Source organism: Pholis gunnellus (assembly GCF_910591455.1).
Source record: "Pholis gunnellus genome assembly, chromosome: 7".
In the NCBI taxonomy this organism is placed as follows: Eukaryota; Metazoa; Chordata; class Actinopteri; order Perciformes; family Pholidae; genus Pholis; species Pholis gunnellus.
The window spans coordinates 907,501-926,580 of record NC_136533.1 but is presented as its reverse complement, the minus strand read 5'-3'; the positions used below and the strand labels follow the sequence as shown (position 1 = coordinate 926,580).

General features: G+C 45.9%; 1 protein-coding gene across 1 annotated transcript in view; it reads left to right on the top strand.

Annotated features, from left to right (window-relative positions):
• Positions 1–1,941: 1,941 nt before the first annotated feature.
• znf609a (zinc finger protein 609a) overlaps positions 1,942–19,080 on the top strand; it is a 20,739-nt gene continuing 3,600 nt past the window's right edge. The window contains 7 exon segments of the mRNA XM_079162248.1: positions 1,942–2,238; positions 12,563–13,450; positions 14,912–15,155; positions 15,463–15,550; positions 15,683–16,033; positions 16,035–17,847; positions 18,405–18,795. Coding sequence (XP_079018374.1) covers positions 12,734–13,450; positions 14,912–15,155; positions 15,463–15,550; positions 15,683–16,033; positions 16,035–17,847; positions 18,405–18,795 — 3,604 coding nt within the window. The 5' untranslated portion in view covers positions 1,942–2,238; positions 12,563–12,733.

Below are 19,080 nucleotides of genomic sequence, written 5' to 3'. Positions count from 1 at the left end.
TAAAGACGACAAACATCCAGAACCTGAGAAGACCTGGAGACCTGGAGACCTGGAGACCTGGAGACCTGGAGACCTGGAGACCTGGAGACCTGGAGCGGGTTCATGTTAGAAGCCGTATGTTAACAACACATTCAGATTAGAAGAGTTGTGTAGAGCAGCAGATACAAGATATATTGTGTTAATATTACTTCATATTTCCACACTGGTCCACTGGTCTTTTCTCCATCATGTGACCGGGAGGTTATGGGATGTACTGAATCAGGATCAAGAGTCACATCCACTGCAGACTGCTGGACCCTCTTCAGGATTCAAATTTCAAACATCTTCATCATCTGGTCTTCACCTTCATCTTCCTCCTCATCCTCTCTCCTCTTCTTCACATGTACCTCTGAGATGTAGTACAGTATAAAGTACACCATGTACCTCTGAGGTGTAGTACAGTATAAAGTACACCATGTACCTCTGAGGTGTAGTACAGTATAAAGTACACCATGTACCTCTGAGATGTAGTACAGTATAAAGTAATCCATGTACCTCTGAGGTGTAGTACAGTATAAAGTACACCATGTACCTCTGAGATGTAGTACAGTATAAAGTACACCATGTACCTCTGAGATGTAGTACAGTATAAAGTACACCATGTACCTCTGAGATGTAGTACAGTATAAAGTACACCATGTACCTCTGAGGTGTAGTACAGTATAAAGTACTCCATGTACCTCTGAGGTGTAGTACAGTATAAAGTAGCATAAGGTGGAAATACACAAAAAAAGTATCTTAAATTGTACTTAAATATTTGACTAAATGTAAAATAAAAAGAGAAATCAGTTCAAAGTGTCTTTGTTTTTATGTTGGGATATGAAGCAGAGAGGAGGATGAATACTAACAACACGACACTAAACGCTGCTTCTTATTCCTCAGGATGTTGTTTTTGATGATTCAACAGTTTTGAAGGTTATGCAGTTATTAGAATGAATTAGACACATTAGATCATAGATTATAATATATATGACACACATTAGATCATATCAATCAGTGGCTTCATGTCTGTGTGTTGGAGTAGAAAAACATTTACAGACAAATAGAAACTACATAAACCACATAAAACTACATAAACTACATAAACTACATACAACTACATACAACTACATAAACTACATAAACTACATACAACTACATACAACTACATACAACTACATAAACTACATAAACTACATAAAACTACATAAACTACATAAACTACATACAACTACATAAACTACATACAACTACATACAACTACATACAACTACATAAACTACATAAAACCACATAAACCACATAAACTACATAAACTACATACAACTACATACAACTACATAAACTACATACAACTACATAAACTACATAAAACTACATAAACTACATACAACTACATACAACTACATAAACTACATAAACTACATAAACTACATAAAACCACATAAACCACATAAAACTACATAAACCACATAAACTAGGTGTGCGTTGTGACAAAATTCACAACTATCTATCAACCCGTAATATTAGAATTGAAGATAGACTTTATTTAAAAAGCACCTTTCCAAAGACAGTTACAAAGTCAACACATTTAAAACAGAGAATTAAAAAAGTATTTTACTGCCGTACCAGTACTAATACCACACTGTGAAAATATTACATATATATATTTTAAAAATACTATGTATTTAAATACCTAAAAACCTAAATGTCCCTAAAAGCTCTTCCTTTAGGAATAACAGTCCAGTTCACATTCTACTAACTCCACTTCCAGTCTTTCCCTCTCTCCCTCCTCCTCCTACAGTCCAGGTCCAGTGACTCCATCGATCCAGCGCTCCAGCGCTCCGGGGTTTGGTTGCATTGTACCCTATCCAGCCATTTATCCCCACAGCGCTGTTTGTCTGTCTGTGTAGCCGTCTTATGTGTGTCTGTTGACGGGTTAACCTGGAGGAATATATCACCTCCATCATGGATTTACCTGGGATCAGTTTTATTTTTCATCATCCAGGCCCTAAGAAGTGACTCCTCCAAAATAAAAATGTCGTTTTGACCGTGTGATGCCTGCGGTCCAGTGAACTGGGAGAAGCACGTTTTTACTGGTTTTGGGAGCTTATTTTAACTGTGTTTTTATTTCTTTATTTTTCTTTAAACTGGGATTATTATCGGACCCTATGGAGTGTAACACATGAACGTTTGGCCGGATAGAGATCTCAAACAGCCGTAAGTGTTGAAGTCTCTTTGGATCCACTTTTCTTCTTCTTTTCTTTTTTTGTGGGTGTTTTTGAAACGCGGGATATTAGCCTGCTAGCTAAATCTCGGAGGTTAGCTCGTTAGCTCAGCAGGCTAGCTGCTGTCTTTGTCTGGAGCGACCGAGGGGGTAGCTAGCTTCCATTATCGGACACGTCCCCGTCTGACCTGCTTGTTTCCTCTTTTTCTAACCCTGAATATTTTCTCCTCCTATATTATTTTTAAACATATTAACAAATGCCCTTTCCCTGTTAGCCCACACACTCCTTTAAGTAGCTACTGACGCTAATAATCCCTGGTTGGATATCTGTGTATTAAACCGTCTGTACCGATCATGTTTTAGCGTGTTTTCAAGCTAGTATAACACTTGTTTAGTAACTCTAAATCGGCAATTTAGTTAATTTGAAACCTAGTTTTCATTCAATGCAAGTGTTGTTGTTGTGATGTAGTACTTGCGATGAATAATAAGTGTAAATTAGAGGAGAGACATTGTCCGATAATGGATCCATGTATTTGTCAGAGCGCCGCATCGGTTAAATTTGTCCATCACAACGACATAAAATAGGACGTTAAGGTCAACAGTTTATATACAAACGATATGTGTAATGTTATGTGTTTTAGGTTAACATCTGGGTTGTTGCCTTGTTATGTTCAGCTGTAGATGCGGGTGTAGTTCTTGTAAAAATGTAAAGAAGTTTACACGAAAAACATTCGCAAAAGAAAATGTCACCATCAGCTACGCGTCCGATAATGGATGCAATTAGCCCCGTAGCCGGCCGCCTCGGGTTTATTTAAGCCTTCACAAGTTGTGCCAACATGTCTTCATATTAACCTTTGAGTGGATGTTTAGTGTGTCAGTTTGAAGCTAGTATTAGTCAGCTAACGCCGCTGTAGGACCTCATTATTGTGCGTGTTAGCTTAGCGCTAAGAGGCTACATTTATGCTAACAACCAGGCCGCTAGCTTAGCTCAGCTAACGGTAGCTTAGGTTAGCTAGCTCCGTGGAGTTTGCAACTATGTTGTGTTTATTTACGTGTACAGTTAACAACATAACCCCCAATACATGATTTAGCATTTAACGCATTGTTTGTTTATTGTCCTTCACGACGTAAACAGACAAGCTACTGATCAGTAATGTGGCTAACGCAAATGCTAACTACTTGATATAATAAATATACCACCCTGATTTTAAACAAAAAGTTAGTGATATATATATATCTATATATATAAATATATATATATATCTACATACATGAGTTCATAGCTAAGGATTCAAGGCCTGTTATAATAGTTAAAAGGTAGAATAGTTTAGTTTTAACACCCTAAAGTTATCCTAAAGTGAGCTTTCATCCACTTTATTAAGTCTTAACTCCATTAAGGACTCTTAATTCAACTATAACTGTTATATCTGTGAATGAACACGTCTGTGTTTCTCGTAAACCTTTGACACATGATGAGGGCTCATCTCTAGTTTATAGTGATGTTCACTAAAACATCCACTTACTTTCATTACGATTACTATTGTTTCAGATAAAATGCACTTCATATTTAACTTGTACATACCTTCATGTACTATCGCTGCCTATATTTAATCATATATACACATACTGTACATATCCACCCATTCAGTATTTATTTCTTGTCTATACTACTTACAAAAACACTTGACTCGTATACAGACACAATATTTGTGTTATTAATTGGTGCTTCTTGTATATATTTACATGTACACATAGTTTTTGTATACATCATAATTCTGTCTATTCTCGTTTTGTATTTGTCCAACTTTGTTGTCCTTAAATTTAAATCTTCTGAGCTCGTTATATACGTTTCTAAAACATTAGTGGAGCTCATATTAGCAGAGTACTAATATGTGCTAACTAGCGTTAGCTAGCATAATATATGCTACGCTAGCTACTGAAGGTATACTGAATGTAACAGTGTTCCTTCAAACACATTATAGAACCTTCTGTCTGCTTCCTTCTCGAATAATTAGTTTCTTAGTGCAGTTAGTGACAGTGTGGCTCTATGACAGAGGGGGCGGGGCTTAGCCAAGGGTCAACTGTGGTTAACAGCAGACGAAGGAAAGGAAGGAAGGAAAGGAGATGTGTAGTTTCACATCGCTGCTTTTTCTGCACCGGGTGCTGCAAAAAAAACGTAAACAAAAGTGGTGAACCGCAGAAGAAGAAGAAAGGGTTTGTCATGTGACCGTTTTAAACCAATCACAGAGGGTCAACATTTGACTGTCTATCAACAGACAAACCTGTGTGTGTGTGTGTGTGTGTGTGTGTGTGTGTGTGTCTGTGTGTGTGTGTGTGTGTGTGTGTGTGTGTGTGTGTGTGTGTGTGTGTGTGTGTGTGTGTGAGACACAGACAGAGACGTGCTGCGGTGTTATTTAAGTTCTTTATATCTAAGAGTATAAAGGTGAACATTGCAGGTTCTCCAGCACTCAGACACACTTTAGCATGGACACAGTAACAGGCGGTGATAGAGAGATACACCAGACATTGATTTAAAGAAATGCTATTTGGCTTAAAGGTAACTCGTACATTAGTTTTAAACCCTTCATTACTTGATGTCTATGATTCTGACACGAGTACTGGAGGAGTAAACAGTCTTTATTGTGTAATAATTAGGGACACATTTGCCCCCAATGTCATGCTGTTTGCCCCATGAATGAGAGGAAGAACTCTGCTCGCCCTGTGATGAAATATGAAATCTTCTACCGGCTGTTGATGATGTAACATTGCTGCGTGATGTTGCATCACTGAAGCTGTTTCCTCTTCTTTCTGCAGGTATTTGAACTCTGAACTCTTGATTTGTTCCCTTTTTGCCAGTTTGTAGTTGGTTCACGTGTTCTTGTACCTTTCTAGTTTTCTATAACCTCGTCACACAGTGAAGACACAACACAGGGTTTGACTTGTGTCTATAATTCATCTTTCTCTTCTACAGCTGATAGAGATCCTTCACTAGATGCTCTCTCTCTGTGACTTACACATGAGGAGGCTTCATTGGTCCAGTGTGTGTGTGTGTGTGTGTGTGTGTGTGTGTGTGTGTGTGTGTGTGTGTGTGTGTGTGTGTGTGTGTGTGTGTGTGTGTGTGTGTGTGTGTGTGTGTGTGTGTGGCTGCAGCCCAATCCCACAATGCACCAGGAGGAGCTTCTCCAGTTCAGGGTTTATACCTGAAGAAGACGAGCGATGATGGAACTTCATTAATCCTGAATCCTTGTGCCACAGTTCATTAAAGACTACAACAGCAGAATAAGAAAAACAATATACACGTTATAAAGTTCATCAGCAATAATGAATCAATAACTTCCTGATGATTTAGGAGCATAATGAGAGGATTTAATTGATCTGTTGAACCAGACGAGCTCATTAAATGAAATGAGTCGTTCAGCATAAAAACCTCAAACTTCAGTGACGATGCTCTTTATCTTTTGTTGTGTTGAAGCTGAAATAGTCCACGTTTTACTGACTCTATGGTTTCATTATTAATTAATCTTTGATGTTTAATTCATGATTTAGTTCTGTTTCTTTCTGCCAAACTCCAAAACATGTATTTATATTCTAGTGTTATAAAACAAGCAGCAAATCCTCAGAAAATTAAAAGCTCATTTATTTGTCTCACATATGACAACAACAAGAAAGTTCACAGTGCTTTACACAAGACATACAATCATAGAAATCAAGTATTAAATATAAAAAGAATACAACTAATGTAAAAGATAAACATTAGCTGAAAATGTAATAAAACCGATGCATCAACTTATAGAACTGAGATTCTGAGCATTTAGTTTCACATCTGTGGAAACTTAAAGCTGCTCCTCCAGGTTTAGTTTGGACTCTGGAGACCTGAGACCAGGTCTGAACTAGACCTTTAACCAGGTCTGGTTAAGTGATTCTGGGTGTTCGTTGGTCACGTGTTCTTCTTGTTCTGGCTGATTGTTGGTGAAGCTTTTAGTTCAACGTTGTTTGGACAAAGAAACCGTGATGTTCTTTATGCAGCTCAACGTGTTCCTGAATGTGCTCGTAGAAGCTGTTTACACTGGAGGAAAATGTTTATTTAATGCAAAGTATAAAGTCTATAAACTGCCTATTGATACGTGGATGTACATCAAAGTGGTAACAGTTAGCTTAGCGCTTTCCAAAAGGTAACTAAACTAAGACGACCTACCAGCACCTCTGAAGCTGTTTTTGGTTTTTCTGTACAGACTAAACAAACAAGTGTTGACATGTCGGTCAGTGAGCTTTACACAGCAGAGCAGCAGCCAATGACAGCGAGCTGTGGACGTTTGATTCTGTTGTGAAATACTGGTACTAGTATAGATAACAGTACTAATACTGGTACTAGTATAGATAACAGTACTAGTATAGATAACAGTACTAATACTGGTACTAGTATAGATAACAGTACTAATACTGGTACTAGTATAGATAACAGTACTAATACTGGTACTAGTATAGATAACAGTACTAATACTGGTACTAGTATAGATAACAGTACTAGTATAGATAACAGTACTAATACTGGTACTAGTATAGATAACAGTACTAGTATAGATAACAGTACTAATACTGGTACTAGTATAGATAACAGTACTAATACTGGTACTAGTATAGATAACAGTACTAGTATAGATAACAGTACTAATACTGGTACTAGTATAGATAACAGTACTAGTATAGATAACAGTACTAATACTGGTACTAGTATAGATAACAGTACTAATACTGGTACTAGTATAGATAACAGTACTAGTATAGATAACAGTACTAATACTGGTACTAGTATAGATAATAGTACTAATACTGGTACTAGTATAGATAACAGTACTAGTATAGATAACAGTACTAATACTGGTACTAGTATAGATAACAGTACTAATACTGGTACTAGTATAGATAACAGTACTAGTATAGATAACAGTACTAATACTGGTACTAGTATAGATAACAGTACTAATACTGGTACTAGTATAGATAACAGTACTAGTATAGATAACAGTACTAATACTGGTACTAGTATAGGTAACAGTACTAATACTGGTACTAGTATAGATAACAGTACTAGTATAGATAACAGTACTAATACTGGTACTAGTATAGGTAACAGTACTAATACTGGTACTAGTATAGATAACAGTACTAGTATAGATAACAGTACTAATACTGGTACTAGTATAGGTAACAGTACTAGTATAGATAACGATTGTCTCCCAGCGCAGATGTCCGTTGGCGAGGTCGTCCTCCATCTTTTCGATTCTTGTGAACACCAGTTGGACGACTTTCTGCAGTTTCATTATTCTCTCATCAGCGACCTCTAGACTCTTGTTTTTACTTCACATCGTGGACCCTGCGGCAGAAACTCCACTTTTCAATCTCTGATTTTTTCTTGAATGCCTCCAGGTCTCTAAGCTGCTTTTCAGAATGTCGATCTCTGTGAGAGCCACTTTCTTTACTTCTGGAGGAGGTCCTGGACTGAGGAGCACCAGCCTCGTTTCTCTGTTTCTTATGTCCGTGGCACTTTCTGTAGCAGACTGTAGTGGTGAGGAGACCACTGTGCTGTCTGTTGTAGAATGTGGGGTCTGTAAAAGACTGTGGCGGTCTGATGTAGACTGGCGGTCTAATGTAGACTGGCGGTCTGTTGTAGACTGTGATGGTCTATTGTAGACTGTGGTGGTCTGTTGTAGTCTGATGTAGGCTGGCGGTCAAATGTAGACTGGCGGTCTGTTGTAGACTGTGGCAGTCTGATATAGACTGGCGGTCTAATGTAGACTGGCAGTCTGATATAGACTGGCGGTCTAATGTAGACTGGCGGTCTGATGTAGGCTGGCTGTCTAATGTAGACTGGCGGTCTGTTGTAGGCTGTGGTGGACAGTTGTAGACCGTGGCGGTCTGTTGTAGACTGTGGCGGTCTGTTGTAGACTGTGGTGGTCTGTTGTAGACTGTGGTGGACGGTTGTAGACTGTGGCGGTCTGTTGTAGACTGTGGCGGTCTGTTGTAGACCGTGGCGGTCTGTTGTAGACTGTGGTGGACGGTTGTAGACTGTGGTGGACGGTTGTAGACTGTGGCGGTCTGTTGTAGGCTGTGGTGGACAGTTGTAGACCGTGGCGGTCTGTTGTAGACTGTGGCGGTCTGTTGTAGACTGTGGCGGTCTGTTGTAGACTGTGGCGGTCTGTTGTAGACTGTGGCGGACGGTTGTAGACTGTGGCGGACGGTTGTAGACTGTGGCGGTCTGTTGTAGACTGTGGCGGTCTGTTGTAGACTGTGGCGGTCTGTTGTAGACTGTGGTGGACGGTTGTAGACTGTGGTGGACGGTTGTAGACTGTGGCGGTCTGTTGTAGACTGTGGTGGTTGTAGACTGTGGTCTGTTGTAGACTGAAGGTTCACGCTTTTCAAATGTAAGAATTCGCTGCTTCTCTCTGATTTGTAGAGATGAAACTAGCGCTGGGCGGTATGACCATAAATTAGCATCACGGTATTTTTTAAGAATCCGACGGCACGGCTCCGCTCTTGGGCGCAGACTCTATCGGTGCATCTCTCTGTTCATCCTGCATCGCTCTGTTCTATTTGTTAATGTAGCGTTACTGTAGCAACGGAGCCAGCTGTTAACAGACTGTTGTGCTAGCGGGCTAACGCTAGCGAGCAAGCTGTACCTAGCATGCCGTTCGGCGGTGAAATTTTGTAAATGTACAATTATTAGTGTTACAAATTGTTTGTGTGTCCCGAACTGTTGTGTCGTGGTGTTTTGCCCTGTTAAAGAGCGTTAGTTGTATGTTATTAATTGTTGTTATAACCATGACTAGAGTCCCTCTCATTACACTCTAGACCACTAGCTCCGACCGTAGCGCCCTCAGCGGTGAACAATATATTTAGCGGTCTGTTGAAGAGTGACAGCAGTTGTTTCGGCGATGCACCGGTATGACGGTGTGTGAAAAAATCATACGAGAAATTAAAACCGGTACTAGATGAAACATTTAGTTGATCGATCCACAGAAGATGAGTCTTCTTCGTCTTTTTGTTGGGAACTGTTGGGAAATGTCAGCTGGATTGTTTTTCCGGGTTTTCTGACGTTTAATATAATAAATCATCAGATGTGTTCATAATGAACCGAATCATTTGTTACAGCTTTCCTGTTTTACACTGTTGTGAATTTGATGGAAATCAAATTTCACCAACACATCATGAATGAAAGGAATCTTTAGTTACAGCCAAGTGTAGTTTACTGTAGTTTACTGTATTTCAGTATAATTTACTGTAGTTTACTGTATTTCAGTGTAGTTTGCTGTAATTTACTGTATTTCAGTATAGTTTACTGTAGTTTACTGTATTTCAGTATAGTTTACTGTAGTTTACTGTATTTCAGTATAGTTAACTGTAGTTTACTGTATTTCAGTGTAGTTTGTGTGGGTTTGGTGTGTATCTGTTGAACGTGCCTCATGTTTCCTGCGAGGGCCTCTGAGCCTCCTCGTTTGTTTTCAGTGTTGTCGCTGCTTTCTGTGTGTTTCTGTCAAAGCATTTAAAGTGGTGTTATTAGCAGCAGGATTAGCCCCCCCCCCCCCCCCAATCCTGTCTGACCATCTGGTTTAAGGTGTTAAGTAACACTCCCCTCCACGGGGTCAAAGGTCAGCCTCATGTGTCTGAGCCAGCAACAATATAAAGCCAACACACAAAATGTCATAAAATCCAATATGTTTTATTAACTAATTGTAATATTAAATAAGTTAATAAACATTGAAATCGGAGATTTATGAATGGATTTCTTGACTTTGTGAAACATCCCAGCTGGATTCAGATGTTTAGTCAACTCATTGTGTTTCAGCTCCACTAGACGTTCTATTTGAACTCTTCTGTCTTCTTGTGATGTGCTTAAAGCTTTGTTTCTTTCTGCAGGAGACATAACCAAACATGTTGTTTCCATAAATTCTCACCTTAATAACAATATTCCTGGTGTTTTTCAACCTCGATGAAATACGTTTTCACGCTCAGCCGCTACGTTCACCGCTGACAGTAACACTTCGGTGACCTTAAGTGGACGAAGCTCTAAAGGGGCGTTCACACCAAATGCGGCGTGAATTTTTTCGCATCATGGAAACCGTTATCGACTGTTCGCCATTCATGTCCTCCATCAACTATGAAAGAATTAACCTCTATGTAAAACACACATCTTTGACGCCAAGCATCCGCACTACTCATTCTTATTACTCACTACTTATTTAGCCCTAAATCAGAGACGTTTTGGTTTGAAAACTCCACGTTTGCGTCTCAGTTTGGACGTTCACACGTAAACTGTAAAGGAACAAAAGCACAAATGCTCTCCAGCCACCAGCAGAGCTTTAAAGAGTTAAATACAACTATACATGTCTGTTTAAAATATAGAGGAAGATATGTTATTATAGGAAGTACAATAATAATCAGTTGTATTTTCAACTAGTTTTGAAAACGGACGTTATGGAAACACTGCAGATGGTTTTACTTCACATGAATCTAATGAACTTCATCACCTCTTTCCATGTTTACCGTCTTCTGAGGAAAAGCTGCTCATGAGTAGGGTTGGGTTCCGAAACCTGGTGCCAATATGGCACCGGTACCTATACGACCGGTACCTATACGACCGGTACCTACCGGACCAAAACGCAACGCAGATTTCGGTGCTTCTTTTCGGTGCCTGAGCCGATTGAAATACTTTTTTTAACACTACTCTGATGACTCCGTCCTGGCAGCAGGTAACGATAGCTACCGTTTGTATAGCTACAGCAGCTAGCTAGCCATCAACCTTTTAACAGAGAAAATGCCGAAAGGTAAACGGTCAAAAGTGTGGCTGTTTTTATTTTGAAAGTCCGTTGCTCACTGGCAGCGGTGGAGGAATGGAGACTACTGGACATCGCTGCGGTAAAGTTAGCAGACACTCAGGTCTCCGTGGTCAACTCAGCAGACACTTACATGTTAGTGACCTATACGCTGAAATTCACGGTAAACGCATTCAAACGGCACAGATCGGGAGCGAGCGAAGGACTTTGAAAGTTAGCGGAAAGATTTAACGTGAGACAACATCCGGTTTCTTCAGAGGAACATCCGGTTTTCAGAATAAGATGCCAACAAAGTATGAATTAAATTCACATTAAGTATAAAACATGCTACCTGCATCTCGTGAGTTAAAGGGAAAATACACCTACATTGTGCGTAAGTGTGTCTTTATTCTTTGATCGCTGGGTAACCATCATCACCTCTGAGTTACAGCATTATATTGATGAACAGTAGAGCTGCATTCACATGCTCTGTCATGAAGACGACACACATTTAGATGAAACGTGCTGAAACATGTTATTCCTGTTGCACAGCAGTGGAACGTTTCACATGAAGTCACACACTGAGCACAGATAGTGAAGAGGTATAACTGCTACTGTGTGAAGGGAATACTGCTGTTAAAAAGAACCTTATTTGTTTTAAGTGTTTGCAAACCAAATGTTATTGCACTTTTGTTCATATAGCAGTACTTTTAAAATAAAAGTGCACAATACACTACCTTTGAATTAATTATTGAACTTTGCCATAACAATGAGATTAATCGCAAAAATTCCATGCGATTAAAAATTGTAATCGTTGCCCAGCACTAATATGTATAGTATACTTTAAACAGTTAAATATATTGTTAAATTTGACTTGGCAATAAAAAAAGTATCGGTTCAGGCACCGTTTAGGCACCGGTATCGTTTTAAAAGTATCGTTTTAGCACCGGTATCGGAAAAAACCCAAACGATACCCATCCCTACTCATTAGTCCAGCTTCATGTAAACTAACTCTGTTTCTGTTAGTCGATGTTTTCTTCATGCAGTTTACAATCTGAACTTTAATTAGCTTCAGGGTCAGTCGGGCTTGTGAGAGGAGGTCAAAGGTCACGTAGCTCCATTCAGATGATAAGTGGCCCTCAAGGAGGCCCTCAAGGAGGCCCTAGAGGGGTCATTAAATGACTGTGATCCCTCGTCAATGCGGCCTTTATGACATCACACACACACATACAGACACACTTAACCAGTCGGTCCCACAACAGGAAGTAAAACAGACTCGTCTCTGATCACAACAAGTATAAGAATAACTCTTTGTGTGCATTTGTTCTCATGTTGCTCATCGGTTTGTACGTTCCGTCTTCTTTAGAGCGGTTTCTTTATTTTAATATGGACAGAAATCAGCGTAATAGTGTTGTTGTCAGTCAACACACACACACGTGTTCATCTATGGTCCAGTGTGTGAGTGATGGCGTCCTCCTGTGTAACCTGCAGTCTGTCCCGTGTGCAGGAGGCGATGTGGGGAGCAGCGCGGCGGCGCGGGGCCCGTCCCTGAGGAGGCGTCCCGCAGCTGAGGAGGCGTCTGAGGGAGGCGTCCCGTGGCTGAGGAGGCGTCCCCGCGGCCCCCCCCCTCCTCTGGTGGCCCCTCCTGCGGCGCTCCCGGGACGCTCCTTACTAAAAGATGTCCCTCAGCAGCGGCCCTGCAGGCGGGAAAGGTGTGGACTCCAACGCGGTGGACACGTACGACAGCGGCGACGAGTGGGACATCGGTGTGGGCAATCTGATCATCGACCTGGACGCCGACCTGGAGAAGGACAAGCTAGAGATGTCGAGCGGTAAAGAGGGAGGAGCCATGGCCGCCCCCCCGCCCGCCGGCACCGGCGCCGTGGCCGCTTTGCCGGACAACATCAAGTTCGTTAGCCCCGTAGCCGCCGCCGCCAACGCGGCGACGACGCAGGGCAAAGAGAGCAAATCTAAATCCAAACGCAGTAAGAACTCAAAGGACGGCGTCAAGGCGCCGGTATCGGACGGAGCGAAGAAGGAGGTTCGCGGTCGGGTCCCCGGGGATCCGCCGACCCAGAACCAGAACTCTACCACCCCAACGAAGGGGACCGACAAGTCCAGCAAACCCTCCCGCAGCCTCCCCGCTGTCAAGAAGGACAAAGACGGGGTTTCTGGGAAAACCAAGAAGGAAAAAATGGAGGTCGGCGCCGAGAAAGAGTCGGCGGCCCCGCTCCTGTTGGCGGGGGCCCCTTGCGGCACCGGACCCTTCGAGGGTCAACAGAACCCAGAGTCGGCCGCGGCCGAGCAGCTCGGGGACGCGGCGCCGGACCCGGTGGCAATCGGCCAGCCTGTCGCCATGATGACGGAGCAAGAGGAGGTGTCGGCCGGCGTGAAGGTAAGAGGATCTACTTTAGTCCTGGTTCAGGTGCTGGTGCGGTGAGGACTCTTTGGTGCTCGCGGTTTCAGTAACTTGAGTTATGTGTGTTGGTGTTGAATAAAGGACAATAACAGAAGACACGTTCATCAACATAGCAGAGGGCGAGACGTGGGGACTTTTAGTCTCGTATGAGTCGAGCTCCAACTTTGCTGGATCCTACATTACCCATAATGCCTCAGACTCTGATCCGTAACACGATGAGAAGTTATTCTGGAGCCTGAATGTGTTCTCTGTCAGTCTGTCGACACTTCATTATAATATTATAGAGACTTTTTATCTTCCGTCAAAGCGTTTAATAACGGTCAAATACCGTAAAGCTCCAGTCTGAAGGTATGAAGGCCCCTGAAGGGCCCCTGACACCTCGGCTCTGCAGACCTCGTTCCTGGAAGTGAAGTCCACATGTGAGACATGTGAGAGGCCTCCAGCCGTCACATGTTCCCTCAGCGGGACGTTCTGTTGACGTCTTTTTGTTCTTCTGGTTTTTAAATGAGTCTTTAATTCGACCGTCGTCTCTGAACCACAAAAACCCACCGCCGGGATGGAAGAGCCGAAACGACATCGTTTATCACAACTAGAAGCTGTAAAGACTGTCGTAACCGTCAGATCTTCATCTTTCTGACGGTCCTTGAACACATCATGTGTGTCAAACGCTTCTGTTACAAATAGGAAACCGAAACGGAGCTTAAAATAGTGATATTTCATCAAGAACATTTTAATCTTCATGTCTCATTTAAAATAAAGAACTTTAACCAGAATAAAAACATTAAAGTGTGAAACTATGACGTCATCTGAGACCGACAGTCATGTGACCACAAGAGAGGAGCTCTGACTGAACTACAGGAAGAGGAGAGGAGAGAGGAGAGAGGAGAGGAGAGGAGAGAGAGAGGAAGGAGAGGAGAGGAGAGGGGAGAGGAGAGGAGAGGGGAGGAGAGAGAGGAGAGGGGAGAGGAGAGGAGAGGAGAGAGAGGAGAGGAGAGGAAGGAGAGGAGAGGAGAGGGGAGAGGAGAGGAGAGGAGAGGAGAGAGAGGAGAGGGGAGAGGAGAGGAGAGGAGAGGAGAGAGAGGAGAGGAGAGGGGAGAGGAAGGAGAGGAGAGAGAGGAGAGGAGAGGTTCAGGGTCATGTTGAGGGAGTTTCTCAGAGTCCTTGGTGAGAACGTTTGTCCTTCATGTCTCAAGTCTTATCATTACTGAAGAGTTCTCTCTGAAGGCCTCCTCCTGTGTGTGTGTGTGTGTGTGTGTGTGTGTGTGTGTGTGTGTGTGTGTGTGTGTGTGTGTGTGTGTGATGAAATAAGGAACACAGGTTCAGACTACAACACTGAACATTTATCATGTTGTGAAATCAAAAACTCCCCCCCCCCCCGTCTCTCTCTCTCTCCCCCCCGTCTCTCTCTCCCCCCCCCCCCCCCGTCTGTCCCTCTAGATGGAGTCTCCGGTCTCCACCCCTGCTCCTCCTCCTCCTCCTCCTCTTCCTCTTCTCCACCTCCTCGCTCCCGTCCCCGTCAGCGACATCTCGTCTCCCTGCGAGCAGCTCATGGTTCGCACGCGCTCAGTAGCGGTGAACACGGCGGACGCGGCGCTGGGGACGGAGCCGGAGTGCCTGGGACCCTGTGAGCCAGGCACCAGCGTCAACCTGGAGGGCATCGTGTGGCAGGAGACGGAGGACGGTACGAGTCTGTTCACCCACATAAACACATTCAGTCAGTGTTTCATCTGTTATAAAAGATGCTTTATGCTCTTATTCTGTGCTCTCATCATGTGACTCACATCGTGTTTTCTTTTTCATACGGACGTTAAACTACGATTAATGTTGTAAAGATGTTTCTATAACTTGATGCAGAAATATACAAAAAATATACAAAACACACCAGCTGGTCGTCTGTTTAGAGTTGTGTTGACACGTGTCACGTGTTTTGTGTTTTAACTCCTGAAAGTGTTGAACTGCTGGAGTTAACATTGTGCGTCTGTCTGCAGGCATGTTGGTTGTTAACGTCACCTGGAGGAACAAGACCTACGTGGGAACCCTGCTGGACTGCACCCGGCACGACTGGGCCCCCCCGAGGTACACACACTACACACCCAACGCTACACACTACACACCGAGCGCTGCACACTACACACCCAACGCTACACACTACACACCGAGCGCTGCACACCTTAGCCGCCCGGCTGAAGCCTCTTCTTCTGTCTTCAGGTTCTGCGAGTCTCCCACCAGCGACGTGGAGATGCGGAGCGGCCGCGGTCGGGGGAAGAGGATGCGTCCCAGCAGCAACACGCCGCTGAACGACAACAGCAACTCCTCGGACAACAGGGGCAGCGGCGGAGGCGGCGGCGGTAAGACGCGCGGCGCCGCCGCCGCCAACAGCAAAGGACGGCGAGGCAGCCAGACGGCCACCGGCGGTGCCGCCGAGGACGCCAAGGCCAGCCCGTCGTCCGCCAAGAGGAAGACCAAACCGGCCTCCGACATGGAGCCCACCTCCAGCTCGGAGGACACCAAGGCCTCCAAGCGAATGAGAACCGACTCCACGGGCGCCGACCCGCCGCCCCCCCCCGCAGCTGGACCGGACCTGCCCCTCCCCCGTGCTCATCGACTGCCCTCACCCCAACTGCAACAAGAAGTACAAGCACGTCAACGGGCTCAAGTACCACCAGGCGCGAGCCCACAACGACCACGACGACGTCCGACTGGACCAGGACGGCGACAGCGAGTACGGAGACGACCCGGCCTCCTCTTGCAACGGCGCCGCCGCCATCTCCCCCGCCCGCTCCACCACGCCCAAAGGTCGGGGGTTCGACGCCCCGTCGCCCTCGCCGGGGAAGCTGACAACGTCCAAGGGGAAGAAGAAGGCGGGGGAGGCCGAGCCCGAGGTGACGGACGGCGGCGAGGAGGCGGCGTGTTTGACGGACGAGGCCAGCAACGACGGGATGGACGACAGGAAGTCGAAGAAGACGGCGGCGGTCGGAGGAAAAGCCGATAAACCGACCCAGAAAGGCGTGAAGCCGGGTCGTCCTAACGCCCCGTCGCCTTATGGCCTCCAGGCGTCCTCCCCCGCCACGGGCTCAGTGGTACAGCCCGTCCCCAAGAGCCCCCAGATGAAGAACCAGTCCAAACCGCCTCCTCCGGCGGACCCCGCCTGCAGCCCCACCCTCGCCAAGGACAAGAAGAAGAAGGACAAGAAGAAGAGGGAGACGGGGAAGGAGGGGGACAGTCCGAAGGGTAAAGGGGGAGGGAGGCCAGAGGAGGGGAGGAGCCCGTATTCGGACACGTCCGACGCTTTGCTCAACGGCTCCTCGGAAGCCCACCAGAGCCGGCTGGCCAGCATCAAGGCCGAGGCCGACAAGGTGTACAGCTTCTCGGACAACGCGCCCAGCCCGTCCATCGGCGTGGGCAGCAGGATGGAGGCCGGCCACCTCAGCCAGAACGGGGGCGAGACCGGCAGCCCCGCCTACTCCGACATCTCCGACGCCGGGGAGGACGGAGAGGGGCGGGTCAAAACCGAACCCGACCAGGGGCCTCGTGAGGGGGCCAAAAAGAACCTGTTTCCTCCTCAGACTCCCAGTAAGGAGTCGCCGTACTACCCCAACTACGACTCCTACTACTCGCCCAGTTACCCCAACCCGAGCCCGGGAGCGGCGCCGGTGGCGGCGCCGCCTCACGTGGAAGGAGCTCAGGTGAAGGTGAAGAAGGAGGAGGTGGAGGAGGAGGAGGAGGAGGAGGAGGAAGAGGAGGAGCCGGAGGTCGGCGAGGCGGAGGAGGAGGTAGTCAAGCTGAAGGTGGAGCCTCAGGAGGAGAGGAAGGTGGACCCGGGGCCTCAGCAGCAGCAGCAGCAGCCGTCGGTCATCCAGCAGCGCTCCAACATGTACGCCCAGCCGCTCTACTACAACCAGTACTACGTGCCCCCTTACTCGTACTCCCCGGACGAGGCCTACCACGCCCACCTGCTGGCCTCTAACCCCGCCTACCGCCAGCAGTACGAGGACCGGCAGCGGCTGGTGGACAAGAAGGCCGAGAAAGAGCGGGAGGCCTGCGGGAAAGAGGAGTGGAAGCAGAAAGCCTCGGCGCCGCCCGCCCTGTCCAGAGCCCCCAGCTTAACAGACCTGGGGGGCGCCAAGGGGGCGGCGGGGCTGAACCCGACCAAACCCAAAGAGCCACCGCCGCCGTCGGCCGCGGAGCAGTCCAAGTCGGTCATCATGGTGAAGGGGGAGGAGATGAAGGCCGCCGCCGCCGCCGCCACGGCGCAGCCCGAGGGTCTGAAGATGAAGCTGAGTGAAGCAGGGCATCATGGGAAAGAGGAGGCCAAGCCGGGGGTGGAGCCAGGCCGGCTGGCAGGTGTAGAGCCCGCCATGTGGTACAGACAGGTAACTGCTGCTCTCACACTGACTCTACCTACGTCTCGTCCTTCAGCAGCAGCTTTTAAAATATAGTTTAGAGTTTTAATGTTTGACCAACACATTGAAAACTGTCCAAAAAAATATGAGAATTTAGTGAGAAGATTTGATCCTTGTCAATGATGGCTGGTTAATATTAGTTAGTGATGTGTTCTGATTCCCAACCAGGAGACAACGGCGGTTCGATCCCCGGCTCCACTAGTCGCATGTCAATGTGTCCTTGAGCAAGACTCTTAACCCCAAATGTGTCCCGCAGCTGTGCCCACGGTGTAGAGATAGATACTGAATTGTAATCTGCTCAATGACTGTAATGTGATGTAACCTCTGGTTCTTTAAGTGAAGTCAGAGCTTCACGTGTTAAAGCTGCATTCTCTCTAGTGTCCACCAGGGGGCGACTCCTCTGGTTGTATAGAAGTCTATGAGAAAATGACTCTACTTCTCTCTTGATTTATTACCTCAGTAAACATTGTAAACATGAGTTTATGGTCTCAATCTCTAGTTTCAAGTCTTCTTCAATACTTCTCCAGGAGCCAGACTCACGCCTGTGGCCCTACGTTTACCCCAACAAGTACTCCGACGCCCCCAAACCTCAGGAGGAGGACCGGTGGAAGGAGGAGCGCGACAGGAAGGTGAAGGAGGAGCGGCCGCGGCCCAAAGAGGAGGCCAAGGAGGGGGGATCGGAGGGCAGGACTCAGCTGCCTCCTCCTCTGGAGGAGCAGCAGCAGCATCAGCGGGTGGGAGTGAAGGAGGCGCGTCACGCTCCTCCTCACATGCAGCAGTTCTCCTCCCCCCCCCTGGCCCAGCACCACCAGGGCTACATGCCCTACATGCACGGACCGTACGCCTACGGACACGCCTACGAGCCCAGCCACCCGGGCTACCGGGGCATGCCCTCCGTCATGATGCAGAACTACCCCGGTAAGAGGAGGAGTGTGATCGATAGCTTATTGATCTTAACACCAGGAGACAGGCAGAGAAATGAAAAGCAGTAGACGAGTCAGGGCTGCAAGGTGTAAGTGGTGTGCTTCATATTTCACATCTTTTCAGTTTTTCATCTGCACACAGCGACACAGTAACGTCACTCACACATGTTGGTGAGTAACGGAGACGATAAAGTGTACATACTGACCTCCTCACAGTGCAACGTTAACCATCAGAGTGTAAATAAAGTTTTAACGTTAACCATCAGAGTGTAAATAACGT